General features: G+C 48.5%; 3 protein-coding genes across 4 annotated transcripts; 2 read left to right on the forward strand and 1 right to left on the reverse strand.

The window, feature by feature from the left end:
• Nucleotides 1-895: 895 nt before the first annotated feature.
• LOC146753671 (uncharacterized) lies at nt 896-2,415 on the reverse strand. The gene has a single exon (XM_085529413.1). The coding sequence runs from the start codon at nt 2,413-2,415 to the stop codon at nt 1,294-1,296; it is 1,122 nt and encodes a 373-aa protein (XP_085385539.1). The 3' UTR covers nt 896-1,293.
• An 847-nt stretch (nt 2,416-3,262) lies between these two features.
• On the forward strand, nt 3,263-5,299 carry LOC146753672 (uncharacterized). Of its 2 annotated transcripts, XM_085530710.1 has the most exons (6): nt 3,263-3,690; nt 3,809-3,880; nt 3,970-4,047; nt 4,205-4,318; nt 4,475-4,625; nt 4,736-5,299. In XM_085530710.1, exons 1-6 carry the CDS (start codon nt 3,687-3,689, stop codon nt 4,776-4,778), a joined length of 462 nt encoding a protein of 153 aa, XP_085386836.1. In that variant the 5' UTR covers nt 3,263-3,686; the 3' UTR covers nt 4,779-5,299. The 2 variants fall into 2 exon arrangements, with proteins under 2 accessions (XP_085386836.1, XP_085386835.1); XM_085530709.1 differs by lacking the exon at nt 3,263-3,690 and having other exon boundaries at nt 3,708-3,880.
• Nucleotides 5,300-11,996: 6,697 nt separating this feature from the next.
• LOC146753673 (obscurin-like protein 1) lies at nt 11,997-15,589 on the forward strand. The gene is made up of 3 exons (XM_085530711.1): nt 11,997-12,438; nt 13,815-14,089; nt 14,909-15,589. The coding sequence occupies exons 2-3, from the start codon at nt 13,927-13,929 to the stop codon at nt 15,214-15,216; spliced, it is 471 nt and encodes a 156-aa protein (XP_085386837.1). The 5' UTR covers nt 11,997-12,438; nt 13,815-13,926; the 3' UTR covers nt 15,217-15,589.
• Nucleotides 15,590-19,475: the final 3,886 nt, after the last annotated feature.

The following is a 19,475-nucleotide window of genomic DNA, read 5'->3' on the forward strand; positions in this document are numbered from 1 at the left end:
AAGAACTTCTTTACAGTGAGGGTGACGGAGCACTGGAACAGGCTGCCCAGGGAGGTGGTGGAGTCTCCTTCTCTGGAGATATTTAAGACCTGCCTGGACGCCTTCCTGTGTGACATGGTGTAGGGAGCCTGCTTTGGCAGGGGGTTGGACTCGATGATCTCTAGAGGTCCCTTCCAACCCCTACAATTCCGTGATTCTGTGATTCTGTGATCACATTTGGGGTAGCCCCACAGGTGGCAGCTGGGTCACATTTAGGGGCAGCCCCCAGGTGGCTGCTGGAGCACACTTTGTGGCAGCCCCCCAGCTGGCAACTGGACCACGTTTGGGGCTGCCCCCCAGGTGGCAGCTGCGCTCCCTGTCTCTGCACACCTCGTACCCATGGCTGGGCAGAGGCCTGAGGTCCCACGAAGATGACAGTGGGGACAGGGACGGGTTGCAGTGGCACCACCACTGCTCTGCTGATGTTGGACTTCACCACTGGGCTCGACTGCCAGGACATCCTGTCCGGATGTCCCCCCCGCCCCCCCCATCCCCCCAGCCCCATCTACCCACCAGAAAGACCCCGCTGACCGCCACCTCCACCCCCACCCCCACCTCCATCCTATAGGGGATGGTTACGGCCTTCCCTCCCTGAAGTTGGTGACCGCATCACGCTCCTGGGACTACAGCTTCTGCAATCAGCTGTGGCTGTCAGGGTTTCTATTGCAGTTATCAAAGAAATAAATTAAAACATCATTTCCTTACATGTGCCCCATTCCTGCACCATCCCCTGGCACCAGTTGCACCATTCCGCAGTGACACAGATTGCAGTGAATGATGGAAAGCTCTCATGGTACGAAGCATTTAATAGTTTAAATTAATTTAATGTAATTTAACAGAAAGTAATACAGTTTAACATAACAGAATTTAACATAAAATAACATAATATAAACCAACATAAAGTACCATAAAATAACAATCTAATAGAGTCAAAGTCCAAGGTGTTGTTGGTGGACAGCCCAGGTTTGGAGGTGTAGGGCTGGGGCTGATGTTGGAGCCCCTGGAGCGCTGCTGCTGCAGGAGCCGGCGAGGAGCCCAGGGCTACAGGGATCCTTAACTGTTGGCTATGGCCGTGTCTCCTGCTGCACCACATGGGCTGTTTCCAGCTTCTCCTAGCGCCGGTGCTTTGGGTCTGGAGCATCCTGGCCCTGAGGCAGCTTCCTCTTTGTGGCCTGGATGCTGCCATTGCACAGGGCTGTCGGCGCATGCAGCTCAGTTGGGCTGGGGACAGCTGGGTTTGGTGGCTGCGTGGCATTAATACAATGCAGCAGCTCTGCCCTGCTCTGGCTGTCCAGGTCCTGGTTCTGCTGGGGGACCTCCTGAAGACTCGCCACTTCTGAAAAGCCAAGAACATCCCCAGATGATGATCAGAGCCTTCCCAAAGCCACTCGGTGCAGACACCCCCCCCGCCCCCAGCAGCTCTGAAACCTCCAAACTCACCTCTGTTGAGCCACACGAGCAGATCATCCATATCCAAGATGTCATCCAGGTTGTCAGTATTGGCTGTTGCTGCTGGAAAAGCAAGAACATCCCCAGTGGGTCAACACCAGCCTTCCCACAGCCACTCAGTGCCAACACCCCCCTTTGAGCTCTATAGCCCCCAGACTCACAGCTGTTCATCGATGTCAGGAGTTTGTTGATGTCCTCCAGGATGTCTGAGCTTGTTGTCGCTGCTGGAAAAGCAAGAACATCCTCATTGGGGCAATGCCAGCTTGTGGCAATGCCAGCTTTCCCACAGCCACCCGGTGCGGACAGCCTGCAACCCACCCTGCAGCCCCCAAACTCACCACCTGATCCTGGTGCTGCGGTGCTGCAGGTGAGTTGAGCCGTGGTGGGTTTGGGGCTCACGTCGGTGGGTGCTGAGTTCTTCTGGTCCTCTTTGCGCACCACAGCATCTCCGAGCGGCTGACCTTCCTGTGCCCGGCGGGTGCGCAGGGAGCAGCGCATGGTGATCACCTGATGCTGCCGTGGTGCTTTGCGGACCTTTTTGTGAGGGCAGCTGGGGGTCTGCAGTGGGCAGCTGCCTGCAGGCTGTGGGGGTTTCCCATGCAGCCTGGCCCCAGGCCGCAACCCCATTGGCTGCTGGGGCTGCAGTGTCCCTGCCCGCTGGGGATGTTGCCAGTGTTGGGCAGGGGCATTTGGGGGAGGCATGCCCGGCTTCATCCCCCCAGGGAGGAGCAGCAGGAGGGGTAACTCCTGCCCCTCAGCTGGGAGCTGACCCACAACCATGGGGACGACCCCAGGTGGCAGCTGGACGTTTGGGGGCTGCTCCCCACGTGGCAGCTGGGCCACAATTGTGGGTAGCCCCCCACATGGCAGCTGGGCCACATTTGGGGGTAGCCCCCCAGGTGGCAGCTGGAGCACATTTGGGGGCATCGCCCCAGGAGGCAGCTGCGCTCCCTGTCTCTGGACCCCTCTTACCCATGGCTGGGCAGAGGCCTGAGGTCCCACGAAGGTGACAGTGGGGACAGAGACAAGTTGCAGTGGCACCTCCACTGCTCTGCTGTTGGTGGAATTCATCACAGCAGTGTCCGGTGGAGTGAAAAAGGATGCAAATAAAGCAGCGTCAAGTGTCGGAATCTCCGTCACCATCAACTGAGGAATTCTCTCTGTGGGGAAATGCCCAAATAGAGACTGGGGTGAGATCTGGGGCACTGGGATCACTTGGAGGGTCGCAGTGGAGGAGCAGGAGGAGCCTGCTGCCTTACCTGCCGTGGCAGATCGAAAGTGGCAGCGGGGATTCCGTCACCGCTGAGGTCAGCCCCTCTCCTCTGAGCTCACAGTGCCCCTCTGTGACGTTACCCCTGGTGTCACATGCACTGCTCGGTTCCTGCCCCATCACCGGCATTTGCTGTGGCTGCGATCGTGGTGGAGACAGCGTGAGATTAGTGTGGAGAGCTATGGCCTCTGCTCGTCTCATCATCCTCCTCCTTTTGGCCACAGTGTTTTGGAAAGTCAATGATGCTGAATGGCAAGAACCAGGACCAGGTGGGTGGCAAAGCTGAGCAGAATGGGGGGCAAGAAATCAGGCTGTGTCCCCATGGCCATTGCATGGGGGACGTGCTGGGCAGGGGAAGAGCCAGGCAGGTTTTTCCTCCTGCGCTGTAGCATCTCCTTCCTTTGTGCCCATCAAAGACCTGCAGTAAGAAGGGCCTGAATGGCCAAATGCCGCTCCATGTGGAACAAGATGGCACTGCACACGTTTAATGGAATTTTCTCTCCTCTGTTTCTTATTGTAGATAATTACCCGGGTTCATTTAACGCGGTTCCCTGGTCGGATGGTGCTTCTGTTCCTGAGGTGGAACCCAGAGGTGATTGCAAGCGCACAGCCTTGGGGGGCTCCCCCTCTTCTTTTCCTCTATTCCCTTTCTGTCTCCTTCTCCTCCCTGTCTCCAAAAAGCTCCATACGGGGATTATTGTGCCTCAGCACGGTGCCACTGCAGGCACCCAGCAGCTATGGCGGAGATGCTGCTGTGTGGAACGGAGAGAAGGGTGCCGTGTAGTCATCCCCTGTTGTTCCCATCTGAAGATGGAGATGGACATGTTTGAGACGAGCTGCTCTGTTCTGTTTGGTTACAGGTGTGAGAGGAGGTGAATGGGATGCAGAATCTCAGCCGCCTCCTGCAGCAGAACCTAGAGTGGATGGTATGGGTAAGTGAGAGCACAGAGCTGCATGTGCCCCGTCCCTGCACCACCCTGGCACCAGTTGTGCCGTTCCGCAGTGATATGGATTGCAGTGTATGATGGAAAGCTCTCATGGTTCTTGTAGAAGTGCCTCCAGAGAGTTCTGTGCCAAAGCCAAAGTTGGATGACGTGCTGGTGCCCCGCTGGTATCCCAGTGGTTAGTAGTCTGTCTGGATGGACTTCCCCAAAGAGCGCTCAGTTCAATGGCTGGTGTGTCTGAAACGTGCCCTGCTTCGTTCTGTGCAGACCCTGTCAGACAGATGGGGAAGCTGAGAAGAATTTCACCTAGGATGAAGACAATGATGAAACAAAATGAAGTGCCTGGTGGGTCTATTTCTGTCAGTTCCCTGAACTGGGAAACTGACCGACATATACATACGCAAAATACTGATGCCTTTGGAGAAGTAATGCCTCCTGAGGATGTCCTCCTCCTGACAAGGGCAGATATTGACAGTCCCACTCTGCTGCCTTCTTTCTAAAGAGATCAATGGAGATTCTGTAGATGAGCCTGTGCTTCAGCAGGGCAGCAGCCGCACACAGCCCATCCACACCTTCCCTGAGGACACTAAGAAAAAGAGAGCAGCTTGTGCCGCAGGTGAAGGCCGTGCAGAGCTCTGTGGCTGACGGTCGGAGCTTCTGTTGTTGCGTTTCCTTTTTGTGGCCTCCCAGAACATTTTATGGCAAACTCAGAGCTCTGCTGAGATCGCCTGCTGGGCACGAGGTGCAGCATTGACCACTGGTGTTCTTTCAGGTACAGGTGGTAAAAAAGCCACCAAAGGGGTCCCCCTGGGAGATGTCCCAATGTACTGTGTGAAAGGCGCCATTGTTATTTTTGTTGTGGTGCTGCTGATAATAATCTGCTGCTACATTTGCATCTGGATCCAGAAGAAGCAGAAACAGCAGTGAGTAGCTCTCCCACCCCCATCCCAGTACGCTCTTTATTCCAGTGCTGCTCTGGGAGGAAGAAGATCGGTGGATTCTTCCATTGCCCTCAGCAGCTCCATCTCTGCAGGGGCTTCTCTGGAGGAGTGGGCTTAATGGACCTGGCGTTTTAAACATCTAGATATTCTACCCGGATGCCACCCCCCCGGCCACCACCCCCACCTCCATCATACAGGGGATGGTAGTGGCCTTCCCTCCCTGCAGTCTGTGACAACATCACCCTCCTGGGACAACAGCTTCTGCCATCAGCTGTGACTGTCAGGGTTTCTATTGCAATTATCAAATAAATCAATTAAAACATCATTACTGTGCTGTTTGTGTCAATTTTGGGGGAGTCCTCCAAGAGTCACCTGTTGAGAGAGGAGGAGGCCTGGCTGTATCTGTGCAGGCTGTGAAATGCCCATAGGAAATGGCTTCTGCTCTGGAGGGAAAGGAGCTCTTCATGGGGGGAGATGATGGGACAAAGGGGGATGGGTTCAATGGAAAGGAGGGGAGGTTCTTCACAGAGGGGCAGCTGAGGCCCCAGCACTGCTGCACAGAGCGGCCCTGGCTGCCCCATCCCTGTGGGTGCCCCCAACTCAGCTTCCATTGCAGGTGGATGATGACGCTCTGTTTGACGCTGTTTGACGCTGGCATCGCAGTAAGATCACCTGCTGGGTATGGGGGGGGGGGGGGGGGGGCAAAAAGGAGGGAGGACGGGGACCCATAACCGACCCCCACCCATCCCCCATCCTTTAATCGGGTGGGGGGTTCGTTTTAATGGGGGGGGGGGCGAGACCACCTTCACCCCCACCCCCCATCCCCACCACATCCTTTAAAAGGAGGTGTCCATTTTGGTGGGGGGGGGGCAGTGACAATCCCGCACCCCACCCCATCGTTTAAAGGAGGGGGGGTCCGAGACCACCCCCCCACACCCCATCTTTTAAGGGGGGCGTCAGGGGCTCATGGGGGGCAGCACAATGTGCACAACTTTGGGGGGCGGGGCTTTAAAAGGGGGGGGGTTACAAAAAGCACAGCTCTCAACTATAGATGGGATGGGGGGGGCCCTTCATGCGGGGGGGGTACAGTGTAAGGCAGCGGCTTTGAGGGGGGGTTGGGGCTGTTTGGCACTGGGGGGGGTTATGGGGTGCCCCACACCCACTCCCCTCCCCCCCCCGGCACACAACGGCCACTCCTGCGCACTGCGGCTCAGCCAATCGGAGCCGGCGGAGCTGCCGCTGCCCAATGGGAGGCCGGGGGAGGGGCAGACACCGGTCAGGGTGAGCTGAGGGAGCTATTGGAGGATATGGGCAGGTATGGGGCTTTAGGGGGAGGTGTATGGAGAGATAGAGGGATGTGGGGGCCTTAGGGTGATATGGGGCTACTGGGGGCTGTCGGGGGCAAATATGGGGAGGAATATGGAGGAGTATCTGAGACTGTCAGATGTGAAGCAGCAGCTGCTGGGACAGGGCTGGCTCTGTGTGCCCTCTGTGGGTCTGTGGGTATAGAGTGGGGCAGAGGGATGACTGTGAGAGGGAGGAATTGCCCAGCCACTAGAAAGAGGAAATCAGCTGAAAAGGGGAGATTTGAGAAGCACTGAGGCTGTGGCTGTTTGGACAGTAAGAAGAAACCAAGCTGTCACTGTGCAGATGGGAACTCCAGTAGGAGAGCTGTGGTGGCTTTACAGATGGCAGACAGCATTTGGAGTGTAGAGCCAAGGGTAGGGGGGGGATCTTCCTCTTAGCAATGCCATGCAAAGAATGATGCAGACTCCTGCAGGGTCGGCTTTGCTGTGTGACCCTGGGTGGAAGCAGCTGGAAGGTCTCAGCCCTTCTGTGTTATCCCAGGAGCTGGGGCAGTGCTCGGTCTCATCCCACCTCTGCTAATAGCAAATGCAGAATCCCTTATCTGTGTGCCCTTTTCTCTCATGTAGAGTCACCGACCCTGGGACGTTCAAGAAAAGTTTGGATATTGTGTTGAGGGCTATGATTTAACTGGGAAGTATTGGTGATGGTTGGACTGGATGATCTTATAGGTCCTTTCCAACCTTGATAATTCTATGGAGTTGTAGCAGATTGTGGGGGTGTAGGTGTGGTATATATATGTACATCTATGGGAATATACGTATGAAAAAGATAGATCCATGCACATAGCAGGGGGTTGGAACTGGATGATCTTTGAGATCCTTTTCAACCCAGGCCATTCTATGACTGTACAGTTCCATACTGGAACAAATATAAAATGCTAACTATGTAAAACATGGAGTCAAACCTGTGTGATTTGTCCACACCAGGAGGTGATTAGAAAACAATTTGTAAGCTACAAAGCTGCTTGCATGAAAGGAAAAGAAAATAAAACTACAAGAAAAAGGGAAAACCTTTCTTCCTGAAAATAGGAAGAATAATGGACCTGACATGAAATTTGGGTGAAGCTGCCTGATTTTATGAAGCTATTCCCATTATTTTCTTGGTGCTGTGTTTCCCAAATGAGTGGTTTCTGGCTCTGCTGCAGCACCAGTCTGCATGTGAACATCAACTCTATTCACCATCTGGGAAGATTAGGACTTCCCTTCTCCCAGCAGCACCACTGAATTACAGTTACTCAGTGGTTAAACAAAGGAATCCTTAAAGAAGGGTTTACAGCTGTCGTGTTATCTGAAGTGCTTGGGGCATTCTGATGCTATTAAGCTCTATGTATTAACAAGTTCAAAAAGAAAAGGTAGGCATCTGATTGTTGTGCCAGTTTCTAAGTTATTTGGAAAGCTGTACCACCCAACCACTCCTTCTATTTGATGGAGGTGACAAAGCTCAGTTTAATTTCTGACTGCTGTTTAAATCCTGAAGCTGGAGCTGGTTCCTGGAGCAGAAAAAGCTCGGAAGCTGTCCCTCCTACAAGCAGGCACCTCTGAGCAAAATATGACATCTCAATTTCTGATGGCAAGGTCAGGAGATCTGATTCCAGCGTCTAGCTTTCGGCTTCATGCTATGTTAGTGGGACCTTTGGCATCTAGCACTGACCAACAGCAACTGACAGGCTGGTAACAGTGCACCCCAAAACAGTTATGTGTCTATTTATGTTATGAGGGAAAATTGTATTGCATTGAGATTTCCTATTTTTACACTTTGCAGATCTAACTCGCTGCTGGAAGAATCCTGTACGCCATGTTCACACCATTTTCAATGAGCTGGATGAGTCTGTTGTTGGCATTTTAATACCATTGACCAGGCAGGCAATATGTATGGAGTATTTGGCTCTCTCTACAGTCATGAATGTTTGAGTATCTTCAACATGTGGCTCATTGCTTCCATTTCAGGCTGCCCAGAAAAGCTGTGGATGCCTGTCCTTGGTGTTGAAGGCGAAGTTGGCTGGGTGATGGGCAGCCTGAGCTGGTTAGTGGGCAGCCAGCGCATGGCAGGGTGTTTAGAACTGGATGATCTTTAAGGTTTCTTCCAACCCAAGCCCCCCAGTGATCCTATGATTCTGTGATTTCATTCAGGTTTATTAAGATGAGATGAGTTATCCTAAATGTGCTGTTCTCCATATGATTGTAATTGGAGTCTAGATGGGTGACTCAAACCAGACACCAAACTTTCTGATGGCCAAAATGAAATGAAATCAATCCTTTACTGTGTCAGTAGTCTGTAACTAGAGCCCATCAGGTAATTCCCAGCCTCCTGCCTGTATCAGTGGCTGCACACAGTGAAAAAGTCTGATGGGATTTTAACCTCTAAAATGTTCCGAAGCAACCAGAGGGTGAATATATTCACTATGCAAATACCTGCAGGAATAAGCTTGTCATGTATGTCCTCAGGTACCACAGCAGTTAATGGTGGGACTCAGTAGGTCATGCTGAAAGTTGAGTCTGCTGATCTTGAAGGTCTTTTCCAGCCTAAATGACCTTATGCTAATATTTCTGTATTTCTTTCTGTTCAGCTCCCAGAAAACCTCCCACCCAGCCCCCAGCTGACCCCGTGGTGAAAAATAAAACAGAAACCTCAGTGACGCTGGCATGGTCCCCTCTGAAGACGCACCGCCCCATCCAATCGATGGCTACATTGTGGAAGGCAATAAACTAACTGGCTTCACCTGGGTGAGGTGCCACGAGTCTCATGTCCCTGTCCCAGAGTTCACGGTGAGCAATCTGTCTGAAGAGGCTGATGATCAGTTCCGAGTGTCTGCAGTCAATGCGCATGGACAGAGCCCGTCTCTGGAATTCCCAGGGAGCGTGCACCTTGGTAAGCACAAAAACCCCAATGGAAATGGGTCAGTGTGAGCTGAGCAGCTGTGTTGGTTCCCTAAAGATGTTTCCTTTGACTTTAAGGATAGTAGTGCATTAACACACCAAAGGCTTTCCTTTATTCCTAGCTGTCCTATCTCCTATCAACCTCCAGCTACCACTAAAGTGATACAAGTTCTGTTTCTGTGACAGAGACGTGAATATCCTTATCTTTTGATATCTCACATGTGCAAGAGGCAGAACTTTCTGTAACAGATTTGAAGCATAGAAGTGCTTCTTCCAGCACTCATGCAAAGGGAGAAGTAGAAATGTACCTATGATTTAATCTTCCAACTCTAAATGAGATACCAGACTTGCATCTAAAGAGCATTAAGACATACATGTTGTTCTTCCTCAGAACCAGTCCTGGCTGTGAAATCCCCCTTAACAACTGGTGAAGCTGTACCTGGAGGGGATGCCATGTTTACTATTGACCTTACAACAACGTGTTGCGGCACTTGGTACCTCAGTGGTAAAGTCTTACAGGAAAGCGAGACCTGCATCATCAAGAGAACCCAAACTACTCACAGCCTAATCATAAAGAATGTCACCAAGAACGATGATGGAGCAGAAGTGAAATTTGTTGCCAAAAATGTTGATGTCAGCATCAAGATGAGAGTGAGAGGTATTTGCTTTGATCCTTCTCCTTTCCTCTTACAGTCAAGGCATAGTTGCTGTGATCTGATGATTAGAACTGGGGCTGCAGGCATTCACTGACTGTACCAAATACCTGAAACTGCATCCCATGGACTGACGTGAGTCCTGGTAATGACCTAAACATGATAGCACAGAGTGTAGGGTAAGCCAATCTACCCAGCTGCTTGGTATCTGAACCAGATTGCTTCATGCCAGCTGATGAATGTCTGCAGTTCACAGCTATTGGCCAGTGCATTCAGTCACCAGGTTTACCACTGCATCACCATAGAGCAGTACTTTCAGCTCCAGGTTCAGGCAGCCTTTCTGATTGCACTGGAATAGTTTAGAAGTAGGGGAGCAATCATTCCAATAATATCTTTAGCAATCAGCTTTGCATGACAAAATAGAACAAATAAACATTCATTATGGGAGGATCTGTTTGTCATTGGGTGGAAACCTCTGCAGAAGCATGTTTAGAGAATTCTTAATCAGTAGAAGGAGATGTTTGGTTGATTTTTACTTAGTAAATCTGCCAAGAAGACCAAATGAAATATCTTGAATTGCTCAGCACTGACACAGTGATGAGTGCAGGAACAGAAGGTGATACTTTTTCAGAGATCTTGCGGCAAACATTGACCACGTTAGCCTGATATCAATTGAAATAATGAGGCCTTTGCTCCTAACAGGTGCTGCAGTGAGATTTAGCAATAGGAGCAAAGATGTAGAAAAGATCTCCGCTCGGCTGCGTGAGGAAGCCAAACTGCAGGCTGAGCTTTCAGACACAGGCGCTACTGTGGAGTGGATGAAGGATGGGAAGGAGCTCAAGGCCAGTGAAAAATATGAACTGCACATTGTGGGGAAGAAACACACCCCGAAAATTCACAGCGTCTCAATGGATGATGCTGGAAGTTGTCAGTGCATCTGTGAGGGGGATAAAATGCTCTATCAGCTTTCAGTGAAAGGTATGTGACAGTCTGGGCTGTCCTCTTCCTGCCCAGGGCCAGCAGACTGCATTCACCTGACTCCCCGACAGTCCAGCTGTTGTCAGACAGCATCTGGGGTGTTTTCAGTGGCTGTTTTGACTTGAACTGGCCAATCTGCTTTGTAGAGCCATTTGATTTCTGTGTTCTGTCCTGTAATTCATCCCTAAGATATAGAGGAAATCAAGGGAAAGATAGGAAAAAGAGCATCCCAGCCTTCCTGCTCTTCTCTCAGGTTGGCCACGAGAGATGATGTCAACAGCTCTTTTTGTAGCAGTGATCCCAAGTGTAGAAGAGACCTGTGAAGAGTCACAGGGATGTTTACTTAGCTGTCATTCCATGGTGGGCTTTTTCTTACACAGATGTAGAGAGAAACTGAACTTTCCCACGCAGGTCTCTGTTTTGCTGCAGGGTGTAGGTTTGATCTCTGAGATCCACACGCTGGGCCTTGATTGCAATAAATGAGAGCCCTTTGTTTGCTCCAGTGGAAGACTTTCCATTTCTGCAGTACCCTCTGCAAATGACACAAATGCAAATGCACCTTCTTCCCAGCAACAATTGCCTTTTTTTTTTTTTTACACTGAGTATGCATGAGGGTCTTCATCATATTCTTCTGGCATGTCACCCATGTTGATCCATGGAGAAACAACAAAGCCCTAGAGTAGTGTATGCACTTTGGCATTGGAGAGCTTACTTAATTGCTTCTTCTCAAAGAACAAACTCCAGAGAGGCATGGAGACAGCTCCAAACAGATTTGAATAACGGGACTAAATTGATGGAGAGCAGAACTTCCTGCCAAGGCTTGTCAGCTAGTCTTAATTTTGCTTTTCTTCTCTCTCTTTGTCACGATAGCATAATATTTCATACTGGTAGGTCTGCCCATCAGAATTAACTGGCACAGGCTGCCCAGGGAGGTGGTGGGATCCTTGGAGGTGTTCAGGAACTGTGGAGATGTGGCCCTGATGGATGTTATCAGGGGGCATGGTCGGGTGGGTTGGGGTTGGAATCAAAGGAGGACCCCCATGTATTTCAGCAGGAAGCACTACTGGTAATAAGACCTTTGGAGCAAATCCTGGTAGGGCCACGCTCAGCTGGTCCAGTCCGGAGGCTGTTCCTCCTTCCTGCAGTATCTGCAGTGAAAACCAGCAGCTGCTTTTGTGTGGCTGGGCTCACATCCAGCAGTGGTGAGGGGACTACAATGATAAGAGACAGTTGCTGAAAAAATGAATGAAATTTGACTGTATGATAGGATGGAGTTAAATGTATTGACAGGATCTCAGGCATCCCAGTGTCCATCAGCTGGCTCTCGAGCTCCTAAAAGACAGGCGTTCTGTAGAATGTTGTTGAATTTGTATTATACATGCGTGTTCTTGGAACTGCAGAACAAATGCATGCAAAATCCGGACTTGATTTTAGCAGCTCTGACTGCGCTGTCTTAACAGACCCAACTCAGTTGTGTGCGCTGTTTTGAAATGATATGTTAACAAGAAGTTGGAAAACAAACTCCATTACCCTGAGTAAAATAGGACCGTGGCCTTAGGCTTAAACTTTTGGCTAAGACAGTGGTGAGATTTTGAATCTTTGAAGTCAATTATTCCACTGTGTGTTAATAGGGGCCAGTTTCATCATCTAACTTTTACGCTCCAATTAATTTCCATAATGGAATTCTGTTTTTCTTTTCGGTCCTGAGTGATATCTCCATCTTTTAGGCTCAATTTGTTTGCAATGTCATGGTGAAGTGGTACAAAAATGGCAAAGAAATCATGACTAGTAACAAGTTCACAATGGAAGATAAAGGGAAACTGCATAATCTTCTGGCTTCACCTGTAACGAAAGAAGATGAGGGAACATACATCTTCAAAACTGGAGATGACACTCTGATTTTTGATTGGAAAGTCTCAGGTAAGTTTGTGAGGCAAACATGGGATCACAATCCATGTAAAGCACTTCAGACTTAATTCATTTGATTTGTCCAACCCTGTGGGTTTCCAGTATTTAGGACAAAGATTGCATAGCTCTATTGAAGCAATTCTGACCTTACTGTTGTCCCTATGCAAATCCACAGGATGAGCAAATAATGTAACTGTGTTGTGATGAATTCAGGACAGCCTTAGCTCCAGCTGGGGCTGGAGTCACGACTGGAGCCCTCACATCTGGGCTTCATTCTTCTAGTTCATGAATTGCCTCAGCACTTACATCATCTTTAAACCTATGACTGAAATGGTCCTAAGTTCTTAGCATGGGAATCCTGTCTCCTCTTTGGACAAATTAAACTCCACATTTGGAGTGTTGAGTGTTTCCTGCTGTACCCGAAGGACGTTGTGAACTCTGAGGTGTCTCCCTGAGGTGCTGTAAGCACAGCCATTAGCTCATAGTGCAAGGAAAGCACTGTCAGGTCAAGCCTGGAGGAGTAATGCTTGTCACTGACATGTTCCTGTTCAGGGTGGAGCTGGAAGGTAAAATAACGCAAGAAATTGTCATTGAAATTCAATATCTGTGAAATTCAGCTGGCTGCATTCACAGAACCTGGCGTTAAGATCTGTTTTCTGGTTTCTATCTTGAGCCTCTTTTCTATAACCCAGTTTTCATTTATGAACTGAAGCTCTACTGAAATCCTTTCGCTGTAATCTATCTATGTGATATTGATTGATGCTATTAGTTCTTAACAGCTTGACTCTAGAGGGACTGTTCTTCTTTGGTCACCTAGTTTTAAAAGAATAGATGGCTCCTGTCTATTACAATTTTTAACGCATTATTTGTTTACTGATGCCATAAATGTGCCTGGCATAGCAATTGGCCTTGGTATATTCAGTGACTGAAAGCAACAGTTGTTGCTCTAAGAAATGCAATGCTAAGCTAGGTCTGCCTGTAGCTGACAGCCATCAGCTTGCTCCTCAGGCAGGTTGTGTCTGGATGGAATGAAGGGCGTGAAATACTGATGTGCTCATCAAACGCTGCTTGTTAGCTTAGAGACAAGGTGTTGAATAGGTTTGTTCATGTATTGAAAACACGTTACTTAGCTGCCTTCATTTTAGCTTCAGAAGAACATGTGCAGAATACAGAATTGATTAGAAGAAATAAGAACTGTCTGCATAGAACTTACTCTTTCCTTACACAGGAGAATCAAGCACACGTTTGTGTGTGAGTACCTCCAGAGGTGAAACTCAATCACCCAAATGTAATGAGCAGAGACATTACAATCAGTTCTAACTGTATCTTAATGCTGTGCTGAATAAGCCTGAGTCAGGATGTAAACCACTTTCTCTTTTTTTCTTCAGATGAAGCCATTAATTTTGTCAACAAGCCCAAAACGACTCCAGAAATATCAGTCAGTCCTTCTGAAGACCTGGAGCTGGTGTGTGAGGTGTCAGCTGCAAGCGGAGCTGTCGTATGGAGAAAGATCAAACAGAGGTGAAGCAGGACCAGAGGACAACCATCATCTCCCAGGGGACGCACCACAATCTCATGGTCAAAAATATGACCCTGAAAGACCAAGGGAGCTACAGCTGTGAAACAAAAGATGACAAAGCAACATTCCAAGTGAAAGTCAGAGGTGAGAAAATGCTTGGAATCCCAGAGATAAAGGAACGCTTCATTTGGTGTGTCTTGCATTTGGAGGATCAACTGACAGCCTCTCTGGTGCAAAACGTTTTGGCTATAGGACGTTCTTTGTCATCTAGTGTCATAGCAACACTTTTCTACATGTGTAGTCAGCTGGTGTCTGCAGGGTTACAGTGCAAGCGCACACCAGGCATGCAAGGAGTGAGAAAAGGGGAGGTGTTTGAAGAGATCTGGTTACAAAATTTGAAGGACACAATTAGGTGGAAAATGCCAATAATCAGACTCATAAATGGCCTGGGTTGCAAAGGCCCACAGTGCTCATCCAGTTCCAGCCCCCTCCTTCCTCTGTGCAGGGTTGCCAAGCAGCAGCCCAGGCTGCCTGGTACCACATCCAGCCTGGCCTTGAATGCCTGCAGGGATGGAGCATCCACAGTCTCCTTGGGCAGCCTGTTCTAGAGGGCCATTCCCTTCTGGTTTACTGGAAATGTAGAGAGACGTGAGAAGAAAAAAAGAGAAGGGAGGAGGTTCAGCAGTGCATGCAGGTGTTCTAAATCTCATGTCCAAATCTGCTATCAGACAGCAAAATGTTTAGCTTTCTGATATGATATGATGTGATATGATGTGATATGATATGATATGAAGTGATATGCCTATCATTTCTCAAAGCAAAATAGAGGGGAAAGTATTTTCCTGTCTTAATGAGGCATCACAATGCTCAATGTGAAGGGCCAGTATAGTGAAAACGGGGAGCTGGAGTAAGCTCTTCAGCAGACTACAGCAAAATGGTTTGACTGTTGTGATGTCCCTGCAGAGAAAGAAGACGTGTTTACAAACAAGGACAAGGTGCAGAAGGAGGTGAAGGCTGCACCAACAGAAAATGCCACGCTGAGCTGCGAGGTGGTCCAGGAGAAGACGGAGGTGAAGTGGTACAAGGAGGGGAAACTGATCACCTGGAGCAAGATGTTCAAGGTGGAGTCAGAGGGCAAAGAGCGTCGGCTGGTGGTGAGCCAGGTGGAGAAGAAAGATGCAGGGGAGTACAGCTGCGAGGCTTCTGGCCAGAAACTCACCTTCAGGATGCATGTAACTGGTAGAAAACACATTTTGGTTGATTTTCTTTGATTATTCCATAGTCTGGCTGTGGAAACGTCTGTGTGAACGTGTCCTCTTTATTCTGACATGAAACTGTTTTGGGGAGGATGAAAATAAATGCTTACAAACATGCAGCTAAAATGATTATTTGTTTTTAACAGTGTTTCATCCAGCTCTTCCCCTAGGACTACTTTTATCATCAGCTGTCCATGGATGTCCAACTGTGATTTGTACAATGTGCGACACTGCTCTGCCAGTTGATATTTCAACAGTAGTAGTTACAGATCTCTACTGTGGCTGTCCTGAGTAGGTTTGGTTGTCGGTGTCCTAAGAACTTTTAGTCAGAGGCATTGCACTTGCCTTTGGCTTGTTGAATCCCACGTTGACGACCATTCGTTCCATGTTCTGTAAATGTAATGACCAGTAGTGAATCCATTGATACCTTTCTAATTGTACGTTTCTCATTAGTCTGAGAGTTTAGCACGGAGGCAGATCTCTCACTCCAACTGCAGTAGAGATTGCTCTGGTGTCACTATATTTTGCACAAGATCCGGTAAATTTTAACTTAGACTCCAGATAGCCATGGGCACATCAGCTGCATTCTGAGTGACCATTAGTGAGCTGGCTGATGACAAGGGTTTGTCTTCTGTTTTATTTGTAGCTGCACTCTACTGGTTTTTGCTCATAAGTCAGCTTGTTCTCTGTTAACTTTACAGTTCTCGTCTTGTATTCTGAGCTGATTAGGACAGGGAATCTGTTTTCTCCTTTCTTATGGCAGTGAACACATTGGAGCTTAATCCTGGTCAAGGTTTGGCATTTGATCAGGTATGTGGAGGAGCAACTGTACTGGGAGTCTACTGCCTTTCTGCTCACACAGACCTGGTGTCCTTGCAGGGCATAGCTTGCGTTCTGTTCCCTTGTAAAGGTTGCAGTCTTTGCTCTCTCCGTCTTGGGGCATTCTGCTCCTTCAGTCCCTGGTGTGCAATATATCTCTGCTCCTGTAGTAGACAGTTTTGCTGCTGCCTGTGGTGTAGACTCTAAACTATCAGCTCTTACTGTTCCCACACCACGTGGATGTGATTCTGTGGCCTTTGGATCTGTTCCGTGAGTTGTGTAGCTCATGCTTTTGGCTCAGGAAATTGGCAGTTTCAGCAAAGAGTGGATTACAGAAAGGATAGATTTGGGAGGTATCTGTCAGAGAAAATGAAACATGAATGTTGACTGAAAGACAATGGCAACAGCTGGAATCGACCAAGTTAATCCTCAGCAGCCAAAGCCAGCCCACATCTTATTGCAGAGGTGTAGGGAGAAAACCCAGAAATGTAGTGCTTTTACACTTGAATTTTGCTAGCTGAGGGCTATTATTAGCTGTTTGCCTCAGAAACCAAAGGTTTTCTGTTCTCTTTCAGACCGGATGAGCTCATGGCTGCACAGGGTAATGTAATACCTCCTCCTCTGCCATGCGTGGAGAGTGCTTGCCTAGCTACCGTTGCTGTATTTCTCATGTGTACCACTGTAACATGACGTGCCAGTCCAGCCCTCACTGCAAAATGATGTGGTGTGAATGTCAGGAGGGATTATGAGTACTCTTGGAGTGGTTGGCTCTTTCACTACAGGAATCCTCATCTTACTAGCTTCTCCCAAAGTGCAATGGCTTTCTGAGTCTTAATTGATCCTCTTCCCATTGCACTCAGAAAGCTTTTCAGGGTTCCTCTACCCCAGGGTTCCAATGGTAGCACAGAACAATCCCATTTTAAGGACATGTTGAATGTTAGGTGCTCAGTGTTGAGCATTATGGGATGCAGATTAGACCTTCTTGCTTAAAAGAAACAAGTGCTGCACACCTTGGAAACCTATAGAAAACTAGAGTAAAAAGGGCTGATTCTGCCATCTCATTATCTCAGTATTTGTGGTGCACGCTGAAATCCTTACTTGAAGTGGGCCAAAGCTCCATTGCATTTGTGAGAAGTTTTGCATCACCTGGTTGGTCTAGGCCATGTTTGTTGTCTTGCTAATAAGCAACCCTTCTGATCTTCATCAAATCATTGCGGTTGGAAAAGACCACAAAGATCCCCACATCCAGCCTCAACCCATCCCACCATGCACACTGCCCACGTCCCTCAGTGCCACATCTCCATGGTTATTGAACACTTCCAGGGATGGTGACCCCACCAGCTCCCTGCAAAGCTGTGCCACCACATCACCATTCCTCTTCAGAAGAAGTTTTTCTTAACATCCAACTTGAACCTCCCCTGAAAACCATCAGTCAAAACAGGGGCTGTTGGAGATGGGCGGAGAGAATGATGCTTCTACAGTCAATACAAGCAGGGAGATCAAATGTAGAGTGTATCAACTGCATTCTTGCATTGGCTTGCTGCCCTGCTCCCTCGCCTTCAGTGGACTGCAGTGCTGGTGGTAGAGCTGTGGTGTGAATCCTGGGATTGCACGTACTGCAACGGTCAGCAGCACAGCAACTTGAGCTGAACTTACCCTCCTGGGCAGCTGCTGCCACTCAGAATTCAGAGAGCATGCAGAGGAGAAAGTCATGAAGGAAGGGAAAGGGATGGCAGCAGAAGGCTTCACAGAGTGACAGCGGGGAGGAAGGAGATAGGGGACAGGTCCTGGAAGGGTTTGCCATGACTGCTGGGGAGCAGGAGCCTTCCCGGTCACCTGAGCTGGGTATGCCTGAATATGCTTGCACGAATGAGCTGAATGAGTGGTCTTCCATGTCTCCACTGCAAATAAAAGGCAATGTCAATCCCCCTCACACTTGCTAGTCCTGCATTCATCCTTGGAGCCTCTGTCTTGGTATCAACATCAGGACCCTGGGATCTTTCCTGGGACCCAAACAAGCATAGGAAGCTTATTCAAAATTGGGCTGCTGTTAGAAGCTGGCTAGCACTAGAGAAGTCCATGATGTAAGTGCGTCAGAAATATTCTGCACTTCTACAGCCTTTTGTAGGGCAAACCATTTAATAGAAGTGGAAGCCCATTTATTTAGGGTTTATCTGTTCTCCTACATTTCAAATACTAGGCGTATTTGGACCCTCTTGGTTTCTTCAGCTCCTAGGTTTTTTCTTGCCTAGATTTGACACTTTGTTTCAACAGAAGAGCTGATATTCTCTAGTGAAGGCTATTAGTTTGGGCACAAGTGGTAACCTAAACCTTTTCCAACCTGTACATAAAACCTGCAAGATGGTCTCATTTCAGTCCCTCAGTCAATACTTTTTCTTTTCTTCCCTCAGAGTCAAAACCTGTGTTTATAAACCAGGAGAAGGTGCAGAAAGAGGTGAGTGCTGCCCTGGCAGCAAGTGCCTCCCTCAGCTGTGAAGTAGCACAGGATCCAAGCGAAGTAAAATGGTACAAGGATGGAAGACTGCTTGCCTCCTCCAGAACGTTCAGAATGGAATCTGTGGGCAAAACACGACGTCTGGTTGTGGAGCAGCTGGAGAAGAAAGATGCTGGAGAATACATCTGCGAGGCTGGTGGCCAGAAGATGACCTTCAAGTTGGAAACAACTGGTGAGCATTCGCTTTGGGAGCACTAAGCAGCTGTTTATGTGGCTTAGAGGAAGACTGTCTGTCTTCTACCCTGTGGGCATGGAACAGCCACAATTCCCCCTGGAACAACATCAATGACCCACACCACTAATTGGATTCTCCTTTTTAATGTAGTGGTAGCGAGGTGAAAATGTGGCTGTGGAATAGTTTTGACTAAGGAACTTCTATATAGATTTTGTTCATCTTTGCACACCTCATCACCTGATCTGTTTCAGTGACCAGAAGCTGAAAGCAGGCATGGGACGTTCTGAAGAGCAGAGAAAGAGATAGGGAGGAAGGTGATTAAGACAATCCCCTGCTGCTGTGTGTCCCAGAACTGCCCAGTTCTGTGGCAAAGCGTTGTACAAGATGAAGAGGCCAAAGAATGGGAGTAGAATGAATAGAAAATATGCCTTACTTAGGCCATACTCAGCATATTAATACTTCTCAGTTTTAGAATTCTAGAGATAACAGAAGAATTACGGAGGTAATTTTACTTTTAAGAAACACATTTTCATGGGTAGCAGATAAATTGTCTATTTTAATTTCCATGCCTTTGCATCTCTTGTAAGCAGAAGCTCTGGATTTCTTGTTGGATCATTTTCTTCCTTCCCGCTCAGCAAAAGATTCTATTAGCCATATTCTTTATGTTGTAACAGATTATGGATGAGCTGGTATGCAATTGTGAGGCATGGAAACTGAAAATTGCTGACTTTAAGGATTTGAGAAGTTACTAATTTTCCTGTTTCA

This window comes from Coturnix japonica, chromosome Z, assembly GCF_054131305.1.
Source record: "Coturnix japonica strain WE chromosome Z, WE-NBRP24, whole genome shotgun sequence".
In the NCBI taxonomy this organism is placed as follows: Eukaryota; Metazoa; Chordata; class Aves; order Galliformes; family Phasianidae; genus Coturnix; species Coturnix japonica.